Source organism: Chelonoidis abingdonii, chromosome 1, assembly GCF_003597395.2.
Source record: "Chelonoidis abingdonii isolate Lonesome George chromosome 1, CheloAbing_2.0, whole genome shotgun sequence".
NCBI lineage: Eukaryota > Metazoa > Chordata > Testudines > Testudinidae > Chelonoidis > Chelonoidis abingdonii.
Genome location: NC_133769.1, coordinates 233523746 through 233546547, shown reverse-complemented (window position 1 = coordinate 233546547; position 22802 = coordinate 233523746). Strand labels below are relative to the sequence as shown.

The window sequence follows — 22802 nt, the reverse complement described above, 5'->3', positions numbered from 1 at the left end:
CCACACTGATTCCTTGAGCGAAGCTATATCTCTATGAAGACTCTGTCTGAAAGGTTATGTTACTGTTTTTTTCACAGCTGTGACCTGGCTGACCTATTGTTAGGCTTGTGCTAGCTGAGGCAGAGCAACTTCCTCTGCCTGCTCAATGAGATTTTCAGTCAGGATGTTAGGCAAGACAGGTAGCCTCATGTCATACTCCCCAAAGTTTCAATACTAACATTCATTTTCTGAGGATGAGCTTCCCTTTGTTTCCCCATGCCAACAGAACTTGTTTCTGAAGTAGGGGAGCCCAGACTCGCATCACCTAATGGGTTTTGGAGTTTGTTGTTTTGTCTTCTCAGGCTGTGGAAATGGGCAAATTTTTTAGTTAAAAAGTAACAAAACATCCCCACTGCATCTCTCATTCTTTCCTGTTCCCCCCCCCCCCCAAAAAAAAAAAAAACCCACAGAACAGCACCAAAGTCTTCCTGTCCAAGGCTGACCCTAGACCAGTGTTTCTCAAAATGGGGTCACTACTTGTGTAAGGAAAGCCCCTGGCGGGCCGAGCCGGGCTGGTTTGTTTACCTGCCTCGTCCGCAGGTCCGGCCGATCGCGGCTCCCACTGGCCGCGGTTTGCCGCTGCAGGCCAATGGAGGTTGCTGGAAGTGGCAGCCAGTAAGTCCCTTGGCCCACACCGCTTCCAGCAGCCCCCATTGACCTGGAGCAGCAAACCACGGCCAGTGGGATCTGTTGGACCTGCAGACGAGGCAGGTAAACAAATTTGCCCGGCCCGCCAAGGGCTTTCCCTACAAAAGCAGCGACCACAGTTTGAGAAACACTGCCCTAGACCAAATAGCGCCCCAGGCAAGGAGCATCTTTGGTAGCCCTCTCCCCCCGCATTTGTTAAACTTTTGAATACCTTATTTTTTATTGCATTTGTAGCCGATTTCATGACTTGCATGCGTGATTTATCTCTGTCATATAAGATGATAAATTTGCACACTAGGATCTGTGAATTTGTATTTATTCATGCCATGTATAAGCAAATAAAAAAAGTGGTTTCCTCTAAGCTTTTAGAAACTTTTTAATTTTAAGAATAACTGAAATGTACTAACATCAAGAAACTGAACTGTGCACCAACATTGGATGGACCAGTATTATATAGTGTTAGAGTAGGTGTCAGCCTTAGAATATTAACCCTAGTCCTTTAGTTCAAAGGGTCACTTTTCTCGCCTTTGCCCTTGTGAACTGCAGCACACCACCAGAGAGATCCAAAGAGTGACCAATGGCATTTTCAAGCGATAAAGTGACGTTAGTTTCTCGTCGGCCATCATCGATCAAAGATATGTTTTAATGAGCCTTAGCTTCAAAAACCTGCGCTCACCACTCGTGACCAGCAGCATGAGCAGAATCCTCAAACCTATCCACATGTTAGGAAAAGTGTTGCTAACAACAAAAACAGCACCCTGAGCCTGGCGCCCCCCAAGCCCAGTACCCCAGGCAGTTATCTGTCCCTAAACCAGGCCCTGTTCCTTAAGAAATTTCCTGGAGGTCAGCTGCATTCAAAGAGTGAGAGTCCTGCATAGATGGTGTCTTGAAAGAAGGGACAATTACTTATCTTGTAATTCTGTTTTTCTGAAAGATCATTTGCAGGATTGTCACTCACCCAACCACCTACCCTTCAAGACTGCTGTTGAAGGATAGGCAGTTGTAGGCTTGGGTTGCCATAGCAAGTGCTCATTTGTCCTTATTTTTTTCTGGAGCAATCAACTCCTTTGTACTCATTTTAAATGAGATACAGATAATTTATTTTTGTATTTTATACAATTAGAGATTAGGGAGCTTTTGATTCTTGGTCTTGAAAAGAACTGGTTGGAATTTTCTGGGGACTCTTAGGTAGATCCATGCTTATCCTACTGCCACAGTGTCTCACCTTCCACTATTCCATTCCATTCCTTCATGCTGTCCCCACTATCTCACAGGATAGACCTCACCAGTTGAGGGTTAAGTGCTGTTCATCTCTATGAGAATATTGTAAGAGGAAATGGCCATAGCACGCAACAAATTTTTTTTTCTGAAGTACAGCAATAAATGTGTGGGCTTTTTCCAATTGTTCAGTCCAAGCATCAGATAAATGTCACATAGTTGATAGGATTTAGATAGCTGGGTAAAGTTAGTAAGAGGGAAGAAGAGCTAACAAAAAAAAAAGAAACCACGATACTGCCTCCCAAGTGTTGAAAATCTGGTGTATTTTCAGTAGAGTGGTCCATATTCTGCCCAGAACACCAGGAAGACAATCAAAAGAGAACACCTCATCCATCACTGGGAAAAATGTCTGTTCTCAAGACACCCGCACTACAGTTAGTTTCCTGTCCCAACCTGCGAGTGGGTGGGACAGAAGTGAATAAAAGCAACCCCTTCTTTCCCTTAGGAGAAAGGATTGCATTTCTAATATTCTGGCTCTGTGGGAAGTATTGTTTACTTTACAGTTACTCCCAAAATACATTGGTATCATCAGAAGGACAGGGATGAGCCCTTTACATGAGACCTTCCATTTCTCGCTCATCCTAGATATAGGCTTGATTACTGCAGCTTTAATGCTGATTCCTAAAAAATTTAAGGATTGAATACTTTGATTTCAGGTTAGGCTGCCAGTTTTACTGTCCATAAAGCACATTTATATAAACCTTTGTTTGGCAGAATAATAGTTTTTAAATCCATTTTTCTAATAATTTATTGTTGATTGAGACACCATTAGCTGTTTTGTGGAATGTTGTTGATACTGGATACAGTCCATATTGCTGTGACAAAATGATTTGTGAAAATCATTTGAGATTCATGCAGATAATTGCATTAATGAGACAAACCTCTTACTTTTGTTTACTAAATCTATCCCATTGAATTCCTAACATTTCTACAGGCTATAACACTAACAATATTATACAAAGTGGCATGTGTCCTTGTACGCTGGATAGATAATATATACCCAACAGACAAAAATTTCTCTAAAGGAGAGATTCAAAACCATTTAATATAGATTATATACTGATTGTACATCATCTGGATTATATAGTTCTAAAAATACCACTTATATTTGACAGCAGTAGATGGTGTGTGTAATTTACAGGGTTTTTCTGTATATTGAGCCACTCTTCTGAAATGACAGACCCAACACTGCTCTGAGTATTTTTCCCTTAGGCTTCAATTTACATTAATTAAGGCTATCTCTTAGAGCCTGTACATTTTATGTATCCTTCTTTTTCTCCTCACCCCATAAAAAACTTATTCCTTAGACTTTTTATAACTATTTTATATGTTTATGCTTATAGCGAAAGACTAATACAGCCAGGTGCTGACAAGCTTCTGCATATAGTGCTACAGGGCATCTCATTTGTAATCTGCAGGTCTCTTTTCTACTTTCTGGATAAGAGATTGCTAGCTGTGTTATGCTGGGTGTATTATACTCGATACTGTTATAGACAAATCCCCAGTAGCAGTTAGAAAGAGACCACTAAACTTATTTTCCATTGGGCCAAAGAAGGATTATAAAATGTGGTTTCAGGGATGAAAGGCTGTCTAATCTAATGGACTATCATGGCATCAAAGTACTGGACACAAATTAAACTACAAAACTGCGTGTGGTTAAAAGGGCACAATTCTTAATCTCTCTTCTCATTGTATGTGTGATCCTTTTTGCCTTCTTTCTTGTTTTTTGTTTTCTCTTCCTGTTTTCAACTCCATTTCATAGTATATCTTTCTTTTTATATGTATTTCACACTTCCCAATTGTGGGTATGTTTTGTAGAGAGACTGAAGTGGGGAGGTCTTATCCAAGAGCTTAGTCTTGCATTCAGACCTGAAGGTGGTCAGGATTAGGTTACTGTATTTAAATTCAATATCATGTAAATTTTGACTTACACGTTAGTTTGCTTATGTGGTTTTACAATTTTCTTAGTCCGTAGCTACTCTTAAGTACTACAGACTATATTCAAATCTTTACCTGCTGATGTAATTGACATTTTGGTTATTAAACCTTTTAATTCATGTTCTTTTTCCTCCCCACTTTCAGTCTTCATGAACAGCAAGCTGATAATCAGGACTTCAATGACTCTTCAAAGCCAGAGAAGCTAGCATATGAGGACCTTGAAGAAAATAATTCTTCTCTTAAGTGTAAGCTTTAGTGTGTTTTTACAGACAGTTACTTAGTAAATTGAAAGATAGACGATCTGGTTATTTTCCTTAAGGTTAACCATTCCTTTCAACCTAAAATTAGCAAAGGATTAGCAGGGGGTGCCTGAGGGATCCATATTAGAAACAAATGTTGTTTAATACATTATGATGGAGAAGTTACAAGACAAGTTTAGGTTATGTCAGAGATTTCAGATTAAGCTTTTTGGATATTATTATTATTATTATTTATTAAAATATTATTCAAGTAGAACTGTGCAACCTTAACTACAATGACACAATGTTTGTGTGTGGAGAAAAAGGTGAATATTGAGGTATCAGAATTTGCAGATAACACAGTTGTTTAGGTTAATAAAGACTGGAGAAAACTGTTATTAAAGCTGCATGATTGGGTAGCAAATTAAACTCCCTGTTGACAAACAGAAAGAAATGGAGGGAGAAGGGCCACCAGTTAAAGGTAGAATACTTCTTAAAGCTATGGATGCAGAGATCAGCATTAGCTTCAGGTGTCACACTGTCTCAATTCATGCATTGTTGTTGGAGTCATAAAACATGGAGCAAAGGTAACAGTTCCCTACTTGCTTTCCTAGGTATCAGCACAGTATTAAACTCTAAATAAAACATCTCTAAGGTTGCTCTGTTTACCATGGCAGACATGATGGATATGTTCAGTGATGAGTTGATGAAGTGGGTAACTGTTATATGGATTTTCCCCTTAGTTTTAGTTATTTTAATCATCAGTTTTAATTCATTCCATTTAGTTTTCTATGTACAATTTTTAAATACAGTAACTCCTGACTTAAAGTTGTCCCGGTTAATGTTGTTTTGTTGTTACATCGCTGATCAATTAGAGAACATGCTTGTTTAAAGTTGCACAATTCTTCCTTATAATGTTGTGTGGCAGCTGTCTGCTTTGTCTGCTGCTTGCAGAAAGAGCAGCCCATTAGAGCTAGCTGGTGGGGGCTTGGAACCAGAGTGAACTGGCAGCACTTATCAGCTCCCCTAAGTTCCCTGTGCCGCAGCCGCCCAGCAGGCTGTCAGTTGCCAGGCAGTTCAGCTGTCCCTTCTCACACTGCCATGTGCTGCTCCTGCCCTCTGCCTTGGAGCTGCTCCTGGGAGCCTCCTGTTTTGCTGTGCAGAAGAAGGGAAAGGGTGATGCTAATGTCAGGGTGTCCCCCTTCTGTTCCCCCTGCTCCTGCCGCCCACTCCTGTACTTTATCGCCACAGAGCATGGGGAGGACACGACAGGGTTCAGGATGGAGGGAGCTTGCTGGCAGCAGCAGCTATCTCAACTTGCTGATCTGCTTAAAAAGGCAATGTACTTAGAGTCGGGTCAGCATACTGAAAGGGGCAATGCATCTCTCTCTCTATCTCTCTCACACTCACACACACACACACGGTGTGTGTCTCTGTCTCTCTCTGCCATGCTGTCTCCTCTCCCTTCATTCGTGCTGCCTTGTAGAGTGTGAGGCTACAATAACGTGTTAACTTTGAGGGCTCAGCCAAGTGCTAGTTCAGCATTTAGCAGGAAGGTATTCCCTGGGAAATATCCCACCCTCTGACTCCACCACCTCAACCAAGCTTCACAATCATCATTGCTGTGTACAGTATTAAATTGTTTAAAACTTATACTGTGTGTGTGAGTGTGTTTGTATATAGAGAGAGAGGGGCACACATATACACACACAAAAATACATAGTCTTTTGTCTGGCGAAAAAAAATTTCCCTGGAACCTAACCCCCCCATTTACATTATTTCTTATGGGGAAATTGGATTCACTTAACATCATTTTGCTTAAAGTAGCATTTTTCAGGAACATAACTACAACGTTAAGCGAGGAGTTACTGTAGATTATTTTACTGCAGCTTGCATTAGTTGAAATACTTCTACACTAGGTATTTCTGCTCATACAATTAGGATATGGCATTTAGTCATTCAAATTATTAAATTAATTTTTACAGTAGATACTTTTAGGAACTGATTGTAATTCACCTATTTTTATTCCTTTATTTTACTGGATTTGAGTACAGACTGACTGCTATGAGTAACTAGGAAAAGCAGGTGTTGCGCCTTTATAGAATTAGCTAAATGCCTCATCATCTACTTAGTGATGCACATGAACAGAAGGGATAATTTAAGATATTTGTACCTAGAGCTGGGCTCTAAATTAACTGTACTGACAATCAGTGCTGTGTTGGTTGTATCAGTGAACACTGCCATTGGCCTGTGAGTGGAGGAAAACCAGAGCTATCAGAAAGGAGGAAGGGAGTAGAAAGAGAAGAAACATGAAAAGCGTATGCCCCAACTTTCCCTTGCATGGGCACACACCTTGTTCCATATTAATTTCTCAGTGGCACTAGAACAGTCATTTTACCCCTGTAAACTTTCTCTCAGAACACTTGCCAATAAATATCAGGCAATCCTGGCAGCTTTTCCTAACTTCTTACACCATTAGGGCAGCGGTCCCCAAACTTTGGGGCGCATCTCGCTAAGGGAGTACAGATGAATGTTCAAGGGGATGTGGCAGGTGTTGGTCCAGCCTCTGTGGGGGATGTGGAGAGTGCACCACCCAGCCCCGCTCTGCCACACATCCGTCCACAGCTCCACTCCTGCTCCTGGACCCGGCTCCCGACCCTTGACCTCGACCATGGCTCCTAACGACGGTTCTGGCCCTGGCTCCGGTGGCTGTGTTTGGACAGATTCAGTTACAGTTAAGGGGGGTGGGACGCATATAAAAAGTTTGAGGACCACTGCACTAGGAAAAGTCTAATCTTATAAGAGCCTGGCAGTTTTTCCCTTCCTGATCAAAATCTACCTTTGCATCCCCCTTTCTGATTCTGCTCCCTCTCTCCTCAGAAGCCAAAAAACCAACCTTTCGAATTAACACCTCCCCTCTCCGCCCCGCCTCCCTCCCCTGAATTCCAAACAGGCAGTCTGGGAGGAGCTTCCACTAGGAGTCCAAACCTCCGTGCACCCAACAGCATGTGATTCTTTGTCCTGTAACATACCTCATCATGCAATTTTGCTTAACACTTGTCCGATAACATCTCATATCATACAATTTCAAGTTAACCTCGTACCTTCTCCACAGCATATAAAAAGCAAAAAGGAATAAAAAAGGAAATGAGGGAAGTACAGAAAGTGGGGAAGTAGATAATGAAGGACAAGACAAAAGGAGAAGAGCAAAAATGGAGAGGGAAAAAAAGAGGGTGTAGCAGCTATATCAGCACATGGTGCCAGGGGACATCAGGAGACAGGAAATGCCCATCTGCCAGTCCATCCTAAAATGGATTCCATCGTTGATGGAGATAATTACCATGACAGCACAATTATTCCAAACTCATAGTAATAAAAATCTCTCTAGCACACTCTACCCACTTGTAAGAATGAAGATGCGCACAGAACAAGATAATTTTTTTTTTATTATCTAAATAATTATTTGTGTTGCTTTTTGGTTGCAAATAAAGATCATTCTTGCTGCACTAGTTAGTATCTTATTTTGGTGAATACATTACTGTTGATGTTCTAGTTCTCTGTTTCTGTGTGGATGACTGATTTTAGAAGCTGGATCCAAGATCTAGTAACCGAAGAACGACATTAATACTTCTTGCAGTGTGTTTTATGATTATACAAATATATGAACTCTGATACATTTATATGCATAGTTTATACATATATGGACATTTTAGACTTGGATTATTTAAATACCTTTTTGTTAATACTGTTTTCTGCTCATAGAATATTAGAAATGATTTTGCTATTTCGTCATTGCTTGTGCCAGCCTGCACACATGAAATTCTGCTGTTTCAAGCATGGGGTATACAATACAACATATGGATGGTGATTGTTGATAATGGCTACAAAATAAGTAATATCTGTGTTTCAGTAGCCATATCTTTATTATTAATCAAAGTTATCATTTAAAACTAGTTTAAACGAAAACAAAAAAAAAACCCAACAGATGCTTTTGAGTATGTTAATCATATGATGGGTTGTCTGATGTACATGAAAAAGAATGAGATTTGTGCGTAATTATACACGAGGCTGGTGAATCGAGATTGGAAGTTTTTCTAAAGATACGCTTTAGGAATTATTTTGGGGGAAGTTCTAGGGCCTGTGTTATACAGGAGGTTAGACTAGACCACAATGGTCCATTCTGGCGTTAGAATTTATGAATACCTATTACTAAGATTGCCTGAGACTTCCTGTTTTCAGTTGCTTATAACTTTGCCAAACTTTAACTATTTTCGAAGGAATTTTCTGTGCGAGATGTGTGCTTCAGGAGGAGAAATTTTTGGAAAATTGTCCTCTTGTGTATATGCATTATGAGACAGTCTTTAATTATGTAATCACATTCTATTTTTTCCACAAGATGCCTGTTTCATTCAGTGCACCAGATAGATCTGTTCTGTGGATGGATCAGGGTTGTGTAGCAAAGAAGGCTGTTGTGTGGCGGACCTCTGCCTCGTTTGTTGCAGTAGTTGGAAGTTGTGTAGTGAAGGCAGGGGACTGTAGATAAAGAAAGGAAGGTCTTGTGATTAAGGCAGTTGAATTCCAGAGTTCCTATGTGATGGTAGGCAAGTCACTTAACAGACTACCTGTCAAAAGTTTGGTTTATGTTCATCTTTTTCTGGATACCTTACTTGAAACATTTGGGTCTGACTTGCGGAAGTGCTGAACACACATTTGCAACTGAAGTCAATGAGAGCAGTGCTTGGAACATATAAAAAGCAATATAATGCTATGTTCCATGAAAATCCAATGACCTAGGTATCTCAAACTGAGCACTCAAAATTGGTGGATACTTCTGACTTTAATTTATCTGTACCTCAGTTTTCCATCTGTAAAATGGGGATACCACCCCGTTACCTGACAATCGTCTTGTGAAAATAAATTCATTATTATTTGTGAAACATTCAGATACTATAGGAATGAGCACCACAGAGAAACCAATGAGGAAATGAATACTTCTGTCTTCAGAGCAGGATTTGAATAGTGTGTAGTAAATAAGGCCTGGGGCCATACATTGAACAATGAGGAGAAAACATTGGTGTTCACTTAATGAGCAGCTTTCATCCTGAATGAGATGGGTCCTGTGGACAAAACTGTATGTGATTGTGTAATTAAAGACTATCTCATAATGTATTACACACAAGTGTGACTAATTAAGGTTGAACAGGCATTCTGGCATTTCCTAACTTCTGAGTGTTTTTAATGTTGTTTTTTGTGAGAGGGGTGTGTGTAGAGAGAGAGAGAGAGAGAAGGAAGCCACATTTTTTTTACAGTTTGTGGCTATATTTATTTATGAATCAAAAAAGATTTTTTAAAATCTTATATCTCACAGGTATACATTGATTTCAGTTGTGCCAGTAGCTTTAGTAAACACGTGTTACCACTAGTTTTCAAAGCCAAACAATGCCATGATTATGATTAAAGTAGCAAGTGCAGCCTACTTGATAGTTCTTAATTTTCAGTTAAATGGTTGAGTTTGGAGGGGAGAGTGCTTAATTAATGGCTTAAATTTATGTATTCTCATCCCAGCCATTCCCACACTTTGTGTCCATTCCTTTGCCCCATATTATAATTACAGAATAATGAGGCCATTGTTCAACCTTCTTCTCCAGATCAAGGGGACATTCCAGAGCAGCTCGAAAGTGATGTGTCACATCCATCTGGAGACAGCGTCAATGGGAGCAATGTCACAAACGCTGTGCCAGCAACAGCCACTTCACAGCAGGATTTAAGTGAGTTCTCAGCTCAGAAACCTGTATTTGAAGTGTTTGAAAACTTTTCTCAAAGCTAGTGTTTAGGTACTAAAGAAGAAGGAATACATTTTTGTTTGTTAATTCTTGACTTACTGTAGGATGATGATTTTCACCAGTATTTGTGTTAACTTTGTTTTAATTTAATCTTTTTAAGCTTACTTTTTGGCTTCTGAAGAGACTTCATTTTTTTTGGCCTCAGTATTAATTTCATGATCTTAGCTTCTCCCTAAAGAAGGATTCTTCAAGGTTTCCCTTAATGTGTGTCTGCATTTGCTGATTTGTCTTGCTTACCAATTCACTCAGTATACAACCACTATTGTAAAGGGTGTCAGTATAAAACCTTATGAGATTGATACACAAAGATGGTTTAAATGCAGCACGCTTAATTTCTCCAATGCTTTACATATAATGGTCTGGAACAGCTTGCTTGGTATGAAGGTAGTTTTCAAGTCTTACCCAAAGGTGTTGCTGTGGGCAGAAGGCTTTCTAGCTTCAAACAGCTTCTGGTATTTTGTGCATGTAACAAATTACTACTTTATAGAAGTAAATGGTCTTAGCATTTAAACTCCACCGGTTTAACTAGATTTATGTGCTGTGATAGTTCTTCCTAAATAACTATTTTATAATACTTCGTATTTTTGTAACCTCTTCTATCCAAATATCTTAAAACACTTTACAAATACTGAAGAATTAAACCTTGTGGCATCCTTATGGGGAAGACAAGTAGTATCATCTCCGTTTTACAGATCAGGAAATTGAGGCACGGAGAGGCTCAGGTTAACATTTTCCTACTTAGAACCAAAACTAGGGCATCTCTAAATCCATATTGACCTCAATGGGAGCTGTGTTTACCGCTTCTAAGACAGGTCACTTATTTAGAAGCCTACTGTAAATATGGATTTTATCTACTTTAGGTTAATCATCCAGATTTGAAAAAATTGGCTCAAATAACTTGCCCAAGGTCACTCTGGAAGTTTGTGGCACAGCTGGGAATTATGCACAGGTCTCCCGACTCTCTCTCCTCTGCTTTAATCATAAAACTGTCCTATCTCTTCGGCTTAAGTCTTGGAGTTTCACTGTGTAACCAGCAAGATAAGAAGATCTAATAACTGAAAAAAAAATCGCCTGCTAAATTAGCTCAAATTAACAATATGGTACATGTGTAAACTGCACATCCAGGTTTTTTAGGTTTATTGTAGATGCCATACAGAAGCGGTTACATAATCAATTTGCTGCTTAATTGTTTGTCTGTTTTCCATCTTTCCCAATTGGAACTGCCAGTTCACTCACTGTATTACCAAGCTGCAAGTCACGCTTTATTTCAATAGCCACCACTTGCAAATCTTGATTACAGCACTGTGAATGTCAAATGGCACAGAAATAATTTTGTCTCAGCAGTGGTTGATCAAAGCCAGTCTGAAGAACAGAAAAGAGAAGAGAATGAGAAAAAATGGGAAGAAGAAAGGAGAGAAAAAGACGAAAGAAGGCAAAGAGAAAGGCAGGAAGTGCTGGAAAGAGAGGAAAGAGAACTAGAAAAACTGAATGAAGAAATGGTGTGTAACATTTTAATTTCTGACAGGAATGCAACTTTGTTATACCATATAATTTAAACCAAATAAGCCCCATAGCAATCCTAGATGACTTCCTACGTTGTTTTTTCTATGTGAATTTAACATGGAATAGTTTAGCTTGGATTTACTCTCATTTATAATAGTTCTGTAGCTACATAATAACTAAACTTTATTGTTTCTAAAATTTCTCCTCAGATTAAAAGCTTGCTGTCCAGTAATTCATGTTAATATGTGATACTATTGTGTGGCATTGGTTTCAACATGGACAGGGTTTGGTTTATTCTAAGCCAAAGCTAGAGACTGTGTTCTAAATTGGCTCCCAGATTGGAACAAACTGAATGAAAAAATAATGTGATGTCTAATACCAGTCCCTTAGTCTCTACTTAAGTAAAACTCCCATTGACTACAATGGGACTTTGCCTGAGCAAGGATTGCATGATCTGGCCCATCCCAAAAGTGAGAGTCAATATGGTACAAGTCACATTAAACACTCCATTCAGATTGGAGCACAGATTAGACTGACAGTGTACAGAACTTCATATATAAACATGTTAAGTTAAAACCTGATTGAAATATTTTTGAACTGGCTGGTCAGTTTTAAGTATATTGCTTTTTTGTTCTGTTTTTCAGAAGTTGATCCAAGATTCGTTGAAAAGTGAAGAAGAAGAAAAAAAGACAGACCATGAAGTGGAAGAGTCAGAAATCAGTAGTCCTGATGCTAAAGACAATTTGTGTGACCCTCGTCCTAATCCACTAGAAAAATACATGAAACTGATACAGCAGAGCAGAGAGCAGGAGCTGACAAACAAGGTGATATACCAAAACTTGTAGGCAGTAAAAGGGTGATTTTGAAGTGTGACTCTGGAGGACAATGTTTTGTCTGAATTACAATGTATCCATGGATCATGAGGTGGAGAATACTGTCAACTCAATTTGGTCTTCTTCATTTTCAGTGTGAAAGTTAGAGTAACAAATTGTGAGAAGAGGAGCAAGTTTATAATATAGTTGGTCTGTTCACTGCTGGAGATCTGTCTTCCCAAGGGGTTTTGTCTAGGTCATGTGGGAAGGACAAGATTACATTTCTTCTATAAGGCTGTGCCCAGCTATATTGCATCGTGTCAAACAGTAATACAGAACAGCAGAACATGTGTATTTAGAAATTAATGGTTTCAAAATTTTGTATATAAACAGGATAGTTAAAACTGAGGACCTAATTTTTAGAGGGACCGCCTCTTGCACGTTCACTAGTCAGTATACATAATGCATGTTCACTAGTCGGTATGCATAATGCACATAACACACGATAGAATTTATACTTCCAAAACCCATTTTTGCAGAAATTGGGTTTGCCTGTGCATGCACAAAAATTGCAGGTGTGAAATAGCTTCCAGATGAATGGATGTCAAAAATTAAACATTTAGCCCTGAGAGAACAAGTAACTATGTGATTTTAAAAAAATTCCATTGAAGCATTCCAGTTAGTGGATTGTCATAAAAAATTCCATTTTTTATGTAATAAAATTATTTTATAAGCTTCTTTTCAGAAGTGGTTCACATTTTGTATCCCCAAACATCATTACTTTTGGGATGTAATACAATATTGCTGGCCATGTGCTTGCTCTTCTATAAGACATTATTTAAAAGGCCATGGGGTGTGCATAAAACTACATAAATAGATAAACTATTGTTGTGAACAAATGCTACATGCTTAAGCTCTCTGTAAGATCATATGCTACAAAAGTACTATGATGTTTGTAAAGTTAGGCCAAAGAACCAAATTTAATGCTTTTCTCTTGTCTGCCAGAGCTCCAAAAAAGAGGAAGTGGAAGAAGTATCACTGATAGAGAGACTTCTGTCTAGTGAAAAAGATGACAGGTCAGGCTGGATACAATTGTTATTTAAAGCTGAGGTATTATTAATTACTAAGGAATCACAGAAATCGTATTTCAGTTACTTCAAAATATGACTTATTTTATTAATGTGATAGTTGTGGTTTGATTTATAGTTAACTTGTCTGCCTTTTAAAATGAAATTCTTACATAACTTTCAGACAAACCTTTCTCCTAAACAAGTAGATCAAAAGCAATATGTTGAAGTTAGGTATCCTTGTAAGTAAAGAAGACTAGTTTTTTTCTTTAATTTCCCTTAGAAAAATGCAGCCCTCTTCTCTTGGGTGAAGAAATTATTACAGCATGTGCAAACACCCCCATTTACAATGATGTTAAGCAACTGTATTCAAGGGAGATAGCCCTGCTGATTAGCCCTTCATCGATGAGACAGCAGCGGCACAACCTCCACATTGCCCAGAGCTTGAGAGAATTCCTGTGGGTTAATGACACTCTTATTGCCTAACAGCTCTGCAAGGCTAACAAACGAGAGTGCCAAATTGGCAGAGTAGGTTAGGTTATGTTTATATTTGCTCATTCTGGCACTGGACTGTGATTAACAATTTATTTCAGGTAGACCAGGAAAGCGTTGTTGGAAAATAAAAACTCACTCACTTCAGTTCTGAGCCAATGATGTATAAAAGATTCCTTATCCCATTACACAGGTTCCTAAGCGATCCCACAAAGCCCATTTTTTCATTCCATCTATTAGATCTGTGGGTTGTTTGTTTTTTTTTTAAATTGCAGATAGGAGTGGTGGAATGTTATGCTGGAGTGGATGGGCTTGTCTGAATTTTTACATAAAGAGCTAATTGTTGAAGTAAATTTTGAACTGTTCCTGTTTCCCAATGATTGGTTGTTATATGCTTAGCTAAAACTAGAGGGTATTTTAATGCTTTTTCTGCTAATGCTTCTGCGCCTCACCTATGATGATGGTCTTTCCATTGAAATCATTGGAAGTTAGAGTAACCCTGGTACAGACAAAAAACAGCAGATATAGCTGGAGTGTTTCAGTAGAAGTTTGAATGGTTTAATAAGATACATTTACTCAAGAAGATAAACATTTATTGCATAATTTAAATTTGTAAGTTGTAACTAAAGTGTGTCTTCCTTACTGTAGCAGTGTTTACATTACAAGGTAGTGGTGTGACTTCCCCTGCTTGTGCTAGCTCTCTTCTGCAGCGGAGGCACAGCTGAGCCATACCCCATAGAAATCCACCTGAAACCGGTGGGTAAATACCCTGCCCTGACCAGACCAGACCAACCTAACCCAACCTCCGGTGCCATTACCCAGGCTTCTGCAGCTGCACCTGCACCTGCACTACTTATACTCATATTGGTCAATGTGAGCTAGCACAAGCATGTGTAGACTAGCAAAGGAAATTGCACATAGTGTAGACAGTTTATATTTCTCCCCCCCGCCCCCATGCTGAACACTGTGTTACGTAAGGTTGTGCATGAATGGTGACAATAAGGGATCCCCATCTAACAAAGACAGTGTATTATCTATCTGCATTTAGGTAGTGATCAACAGCTCTGGGTCTAGTTGGCAGCTGGTACCAAGCAGAGTGCCCCAAGGGTCAGTCCTGGGGCTGGTTTTATTCATTGTAACATTAATGATCTGGAGGATGGCGTGGACTGCACCCTCAGCCAGTTTGTCAATGACGCTAAAGTAGGAGGAGTGGTAGATATGCTGGAGGCTAGGCATAGGATACAGAGGGACCTAGACAAATTGGAGGATTGGGCCAAAAGAAATCTGATGGGGTTCAACAAGGACAAGTGCAGAGTCCTGCACTTAGGACAGAAGAATCCCATGCACTGCTACAGACTAGGGACCGAATGGCTTAGGCAGCAGTGCTGCAGAAAAGGATCTAGAGGTTACAGTGGATGAGAAGCTGGATACAAGTGGACAGTATGCCCTTGTTGCCAAGAAGGCCAACATTTTGGGCTGTATAAGTAGGGGCATTGCCAGCAGATTGAGGGATGTGATCGTTCCCCTCTATTTGACATTGGTGAGGCCTCATCTGGAGTACTGTGTCCAGTTTTGGGCCCCATACTATAGGAAGGATGTGGAAAAGAGTCCAATGGAGGGCAACAAAAGTGATTAGGGAGCTGGAGCACAGGACTTATGAGGAGAGGCTGAGGGAACTGGGATTGTTTCTTCTGCAGAAGAGAAGAATGAGGGGGGATTTGATAGCTGCTTTCAACTACCTGAAAGGGGGTTCCAAAGAGGATGGATCTAGACTGTTCTCAATGGTACCTTATGACAGAACAAGGAGTAAGGCTCTCAAGTTGCAGCTGGGGAGGTTTAGGTTGGATATTAGGAAAAACCTTTTCATTAGGAGGGTGGTGAAGCACTAGAATGGGTTACCTAGGGAGGTGGTGGAATCTCCTTCCTTAGAGGTTTTTAAAGTCAGGCTTGACAGAGCCCTGGCTGGGATGATTCAGTTGTGGGTTCAACTAGATGACCTCCTGAGGTCCCTTCCAACCCTGATATTCTATGATTCACAAATCGGTACCCTCTTACATTTTGATAGGATGATTTCATTGTCAGAAGCTTATGCTCAGACACTGATACTAATTTTCAAGAATCCACTTACTGCCTGGGACTATTGACAATGTCACTGTAATTTGAAAGGCTGATTTGTAAAACTTGAGGTAGGAGGTTGTCTCTTCTTAAATCTCAGGCAAGTGGAACTTTCTCGTAGGAAGGGAAACTATTTGGAACCATGAGTACATTTCAGGTAGAAGAATGCTTCAGAACCAATTCATAATTCCTTTCCCCTTCCATCCCACATTTAGTGCTGCAGGCGTCTCTCATGGAGAACCGGATGAAGACTTCTGGTGAATAGCAGCTATCATCTCCTAATGATCACCACCATGGAAGATGGTGTGAAATTATGTAAAACAAATAGTCACTACACCACCAGAACTGAATATTTTCATGCACAATGGTTTCAGCAGAGGATCAGAATTAAAGTTTAACATGTTCATATTAAAAAAAACTAGCCTTTTACAAAGACATTATCCCAAATGAGTAATTTTAGACAAATCTACTATGACTGGTAGTACTAATAGCTGCTACAACCATAAGTGCATGGCCTAACCTTTGTGTTGTAAGCTTTCCCATATCTTCACAAAATATTCCAGGAGTCACTGCAGCCTGTTGATCAGAAAGTGTGTTTGTTTTTGTATTCATGAAAAAGCTCTGGGCTGTGACTGAAGAGCAAAGGTGCCTATTCTGTTAGGATGTAAAGCAGTTCAACATTTTTTCAGATAAAAAATACAATCCTGCTTTAAGAGAAGAGCTTTTTAAAGATTAAATGATAAATGAAAATTCAAACAAAGTAGATTTGAAAGTGTGTGTCTTTTCCAGCATGCTTATATTGCTAGTTTCACAAATGGCATGTCAAGATGACTATCTGTGAGACAAGGGCTCAGATATGCCAATTATGATTAAAATTTTTAATGCATTCTGATAGATACCTGATAACTATTTCTTTAAGACCACCTTTAGATTAGTGTAGTCTTTCACTGGAGATAACTTGTTTAAGTACTTTTCTAAAGCAGCAGCAAGAGGCAGGGGGAGAGAAAAATACACTTTAAAAGGTGAGCTTCTTACTGTTTCGCTGCTGGTATCTTAAGTATTCCATAGGAGAGCGTGTACAAGCACGACTGTTGTAATCCTCTACATTTTTTTAGGTTTGCATTTTATAGACTGTTCTGGTATTTTATAATAAAATGTCAGCTGTACTCTGTGAAGTTCTCATTATTGAGGTACAGAATTTCAAATTAGTAATCTATGTAATATGGGAGTACTCTTTGGTTTGTGGGTAAATATTTTAAAGCAGCAGTATGTACTACTCCAGAAGTTCTCAAACTGGGGAGCGGGGAACATATTCTGGGGAAGAAAGAATGAGAAATTTGGGGGGGGGGGGAGAATGGTCTTACTGCACACATTTTACCACCAGCAATAAATAACTAGCAAAGCTGACTTCTCCAGATTGATCAGGTCCTCAGTTAGTGCTGTGCATTTTGTGCAGATAACAACTTTGTATAATGCTTTACAAACTTTACCTTCATAGAGTTAAGGTCAGAAAGGACCATTGTGGTCATCTCAAGCCATTTGTTATGATGTGGTGTGTGCATTTAATTGTAAGCATGGACCACAATCGCAGTTTTGCTTTTGCTCTTATTACAATGGCTTGTTGGCTCACTCGTGCAAAGAAACAAAATACCTCAAGTGAAGCATTGCTGCTGCATAGATTTGTGTATGTACTTGTGTGGCAGGACGTGTAAACTACCACAGCCACAAAGAAGGGGGGCATAATCAAATAAGTTTGAGAACCACATTACTATACAGTAGGTACAGTGAAGGTGCAACTAGTAGCGTACTTGATTTGGCTCATGGTTACTGATAACATGTAACAAGGAGAAAATCCTAGCTTGACTCTGTGCTTGCAGGGCTAGCAATCCTTTTCTGTACAACTGAGTGCATGAGTTTTAATATACAAACATTGACTGATTCTTCATTCAGCCACAGTCACTATTGGGAAGTCAAGTTGGCCATACTTAAGTTTGTATCCCTTTAAAAAAAGCAAATAGAAAGAAATGTCATTTACTTAAAAAAAAAAAGTTAAAGGCCGAGAAATCAATATATAGCCCAAGAGGATATGTATAGGTAACTTCACAGCAGAGTCCTGCAATTTGTGTGTTCAGAGTGCTTTGGGATAGTAGCTGAGCATTGAGAGGTAGGAACACTTCCCATTTTATATAACGCTCAAGAAACAAATAGGAAGAAAAATTATTACATCAGTCACATAGTCTTCTGTCCTATATGTTTACTGCCCAGGATATTAGTTTGATTTTAAGAACTTATGAAAAGCACTTCGTTGTACATGACGACTTGAATTTATTCATTAAAATGCTGTAACAGTTGTGGGCTGTTATCACAATGGAAATATCCACAGCCTGTGGTATGCCACCTAGAAGCAGAGTCCTGGTACCATTTCTCCCCAGTCTGGTGATATATTCAGTAAATATTTTACTCAGAGATAAATTCAAAAGATGTGAGTAAAATATTTACTGAAATCTTTTGAATTTATCTCTGACAAGTTCATCCTAAGATGTAGAATTCATCCAAATAAAGTAACTCATTTTTTAGACAGTTATAGCTATACAAACAGAGCCTTAAAATAAGTGTAGACAAGTGGTCTGTCTATTATCTACAAATATTTATTGTAACACTTGGATATAGCTACAGGAAGCCCTTGGCACTGATAGAAAATATTGATTCACTGTTAGGTTACAAAAATTTATACATAGCAAAATTTAATGCTCTTTACATAAAAATATTAGACTACTTAAACAAAACTTCAGAAAACTCCCAGTAATAGCTACATCGAACTAGAAAAGAATTAGGCTTTAAGACACTGCCTCCATTACCCTTATGCAAACACTGGGCTAGAACATCACCTGCATTGCTGTAGAAATGTTTCTCTTTCATGCAACAGGTAAAACAAACACTAGGCTACACTGTCATCTGCTCTACATACACTTTGCCCCTTTTTAAAAAACTGACAAATTAGACTTTTAGGCATTTAACCAAAAAATTCAACTGTAAGGTAATACTTGAAAAACGTCTGTCCACATCTTAATGTTGACTTAACTAAACAAATTTGTGCTTCTTTTTTATTTTAATATTCAGCCAACAGTCAAAACTAATCAAACCACACAGTAACTTAACATGGGAATATAACTTGACTTTACCATTTAATTTTTTTTTCAAATGACTGATACTTGATTTTTTCCCCCATACTTATATATATTTTGTAAAGAACAAACACCAACTACACCCATTACTAATACTCAAGATATCACTGAATGTTTCTAAAAAAACAAAATGAAGGCAGACTGCTGTGGGAAATGACTAACGTGGCACCAGATTTTTTGCTGACCACCACACTTGCTTTTTGTGATTTATAAAGAGAAAATGAATAAGCACTGGCTATAAACTTAAGCACCGAAGTAGAGAGAGGTGGCTGACCAGTGGTCTGCTTTATGGCTGTATTTATTTATTTTTTTAATAGCTTATGTGAAACACTGCAAATTCACTAGTCTGCTCATTTGGAATAGTCAAATCAGTTTCATTTTAATAAGGTAACACTTTTTGCTTAATAATACAGATAATGGTCTCCTGCTACTATATAAATGCTAAGGCATTTATAGAAAATAAATATTAAGGCAAAGCTGACATTTATTTTCAAAGAAGGGGATCATTATCCTGACAGGCATCTGCAGTCCATCAACAGATCCATCAATTAATAAAAATAATTAAAACTTGAAGCAGCTGAGCAATTACCCAGCTTACGCAGATAGTAAGTGCAGTAGAATGACAGTGGCTCACTATAGCATTATTGAAAAAGATGTGGCTCTGAAAATGGATTTCTGGCCTTCAGCCCATAAAAAAGTGTTTTTAGTTAGACACTTGCCCTTTTATGAATCAGCTGGTTTATTACATGCTGAGATTGTATCGGTAAATAAACATGCGCTATGAGAAATCTGATGAGCTAGCGACAGTTTCATTTGGTATAGAACTGGGATAACTGTTTTATCACGTCTCATAACTGTGCAGTTATTTATGGCCATAAATCTCCTGTTACTTGCTGTTTTGAGTCACCCGCTACAATTTTGTGGATGAGCTTTAGGCCACAAGAATTAATTAATACCAAGAGTCTCAAAAAGATGACTGACTGGTCACTTGTTACAAAGTGTTGCCTTTTAAAATGGCTCAATCTGAAACCTCTTAAATCTGTACTAAAGAAAGGAAGGTTACCCAGTGGAAGGTTTCCCTTTGAACATGTTCCAGGAGTTTGAATGTGAAGTTTTTACACTTCTGTATTAGATTGTTTGGTAGACATACACATCTGTACTGCGGAGCAGCTGTTTGACGATTTGTCAGAACTACAAAATTCTTCTGTTGAATTACTCTGGCAAACTTTTATGTGTATGAATTGAGTTGCTCTTTTGACCGAGACTGGATATCTTGAAGCTCCTGCTCTTCTTTTGCTTTGATATCTTGGTAAGCTTGCATTTTGCTTGCATCCTTTAAGTAGGCCCAGTTAGAAGACAGTATCATGAGGAAGTGGATCTGGAAGAGAAGGGTGAGCATGATGGCTAGTGAGCATGTCAAGAGGCAAAGCGAGCTGCTAGTGAGATTAAGACATTCATTAAACAAAAGTTATTCTACATTAATAAGCATTCTGCTATTAAACAGCACAGAGGCTCATTTCAATTGACTTCTAGAATTTTGCATGCTTATCTTCTAGTTTGCTTATTAAAAACTAGCTAGAGAGTGTTAGTATGCAGAAGTAGTAAAAATGAGCTAAAGAGTTTTACTGATCTGTTAAAATGCAACACAGGAAAAAAGGGAGCAAAAATATAAGCAGCTTTTTGCATTTGGCAAATATATACTCTGAAGCTTAGAGTCAACTGATGCTTAAGTTTGTGGTGTTTTCTTTAAACACATGTAGTGCAAAGATTCTGGTGAGATTTCCCTCCCGTCCCTTTCAACCCCCCCAAAGAAGCCTAAAATTGTAAACATTTACTATGAATAATAAAAAGCTACATTTTAACATGGGTAAATTAAATTAGGAAACGTGAGTCCAAAACTATAAGTAAAAGCATGCAGTCTGAGTTAACAAATCTTAGTGGTGGCATTTTTATAACCTTTTTTTTTTTTTTTTTTAAACTCCCATTTTCTATTTTCAGGTAAAGTTTAAGCATATATAGAAATTGTTTCAATTTGCACAGTAAAAATCTTTTGCCATCTTCTTTTCACCAAATGTCATGCAAGAAAAATCTACAGCTGAACACACCTTGATTCTTTTGTGCCTTTTCAATAGTGTTGGTCTATGCACAGTTTCACTTCTCATACAGTCAAACTTATATTTTGAGATCTGGCTACTGAGAAATCAGTTACTACTTCATAAAACAATACCAGCACAGAAATTACCTAAATGCTGTTTCTTACAGTCAGTTTGGGGTCCAAAAAGGGAAGTGATTGTTTTACGCAGCGCTATAGAATGGTATTTTCTTTTCCCAGAGAAAGCACGATTTGGCAGTTACTTGAAAATTTAGTATTGAAGTTTCAATTCTTGTAGAGTTTCCTAAAGCCTCACTAATAGGCTGTACCTTGTGACTATGTGATCCATACACTGGAAATACTGGCACATGTATTGGGAGTCTTTTTAAAAAAATACATTTGTAAACACATGGTACTGTAGGTCAGTCAAACAGCTATGTACTGGCACTATTCTAATCAACCTGGTCCCTTGTAGACCATCTATAATGTATGCTTTATTCTTACTATTGAAATTAGTGCAGAGGAGAGAGAAAAATAACTAATCAATCACTGCCATTTAAAAATTTGTTTGAGAGATAACTGTTAGGATGTCTTTCATTTAATAACTCCTGCCTTCAGAGGATGATTTGCAACAAGTAAAGTAACTGAATCCTCTCAACGTTCAGAAAATAGCCAGATCTCATCCACATCAAAATTCATATACAATAAGTCATTTTATTAATCTGATATGCTAAATGATGCTTACTGAAGCTATTTACAAATTACTGTAACAAAATTGAAAAGCTAGACTCTTAGTCTAGAGTGTCAGTGGTATTTCAGGCTACGCATGCAGCTCTTTACTGGGCTTATGCAATTTAGAATTTAGTGCAGCAATCTTCCCGACTCTTAAACTTCAAAACAGCATAGTTATATGTGGTAGCCATCATGTAGATCAGCTGGTGGAAAAGAACAAAATACAGGAGAGTAAGATACAATAAGATGACGGCTCAAGCCCTCTTGGGCAATTTTTCGATCAATTCTATGACAGACATAACTCTGTCTCAGATGATGATTCAAGACTTGTACTAAGCAAATATTTTGCTATTCAGTTTTAGATATAATCTACAGTCTGACCTCGGGGCAGCTACCGTGGAAGAATAGTGAATATTACCCCTGAATTTGGCTAATGCAATGTTAAAAGTTGATAGCTCCAATAATCCCTTACTGTAAGAAAACAAGTGAAACATGCCATCTTGTTAGTAGCTACATTTCCACTTGCTGCCTAAGTAGCTTTTGTAGGCCCAGTACCAGTGACCTGACCCCAAGTTTCCTAGGTTCAGACAAGCAGAGTAACAGGTTTACTTACTACCCTTCACTGCAAACCAAAAAAAAGGGAGGGACTGGGGAGAGAGATGGCTCAAGTTTAAAAATCCAAGACGCAGGATATTTCAGAAGAAAAGAGTCAAGAAGTTTGGTTATTTCCAAAAATGAACTTCCAAAAAATAAAAAACCCAACTTCTTATGGCCAGAATTTGGGATTTTTCTGGCTTGAAATGACCAGAGTCAAACTGG

The 22802-nt window shown here is 38.5% G+C and overlaps 2 protein-coding genes and 1 long non-coding RNA gene across 7 annotated transcripts in view; 1 reads left to right on the top strand and 2 right to left on the bottom strand.

Annotated features, from left to right (window-relative positions):
• OFD1 (OFD1 centriole and centriolar satellite protein) overlaps positions 1–16877 on the top strand; it is a 65061-nt gene extending 48184 nt beyond the window's left edge. The window contains exons 19-23 of the mRNA XM_075060442.1: positions 9791–9910; positions 11327–11484; positions 12133–12312; positions 13306–13376; positions 16190–16877. Coding sequence (XP_074916543.1) covers positions 9791–9910; positions 11327–11484; positions 12133–12312; positions 13306–13376; positions 16190–16235 — 575 coding nt within the window. The 3' untranslated portion in view covers positions 16236–16877. The remainder of the gene's footprint in view (positions 1–9790; positions 9911–11326; positions 11485–12132; positions 12313–13305; positions 13377–16189) is intronic.
• On the bottom strand, positions 16707–17032 carry LOC142045892 (uncharacterized). Its single transcript, XR_012654798.1, has 2 exons — positions 16933–17032; positions 16707–16886 (listed from the first exon to the last, which is right to left on the bottom strand). It is a non-coding gene; the product is annotated as an uncharacterized LOC142045892 (long non-coding RNA).
• A 1572-nt stretch (positions 17033–18604) lies between these two features.
• GPM6B (glycoprotein M6B) overlaps positions 18605–22802 on the bottom strand; it is a 149430-nt gene continuing 145232 nt past the window's right edge. For 3 of the 5 annotated variants that reach the window (XM_032795927.2, XM_032795924.2, XM_032795926.2), the window contains one exon: positions 18605–20537. In XM_032795927.2, the coding sequence (XP_032651818.1) occupies positions 20388–20537 (150 nt within the window). In that variant the 3' untranslated portion in view covers positions 18605–20387. Of the gene's footprint in view, positions 22187–22802 lie in introns of all 5 variants that reach the window. The other 2 variants (XM_032795925.2, XM_032795929.2) reach the window with 1 other exon arrangement.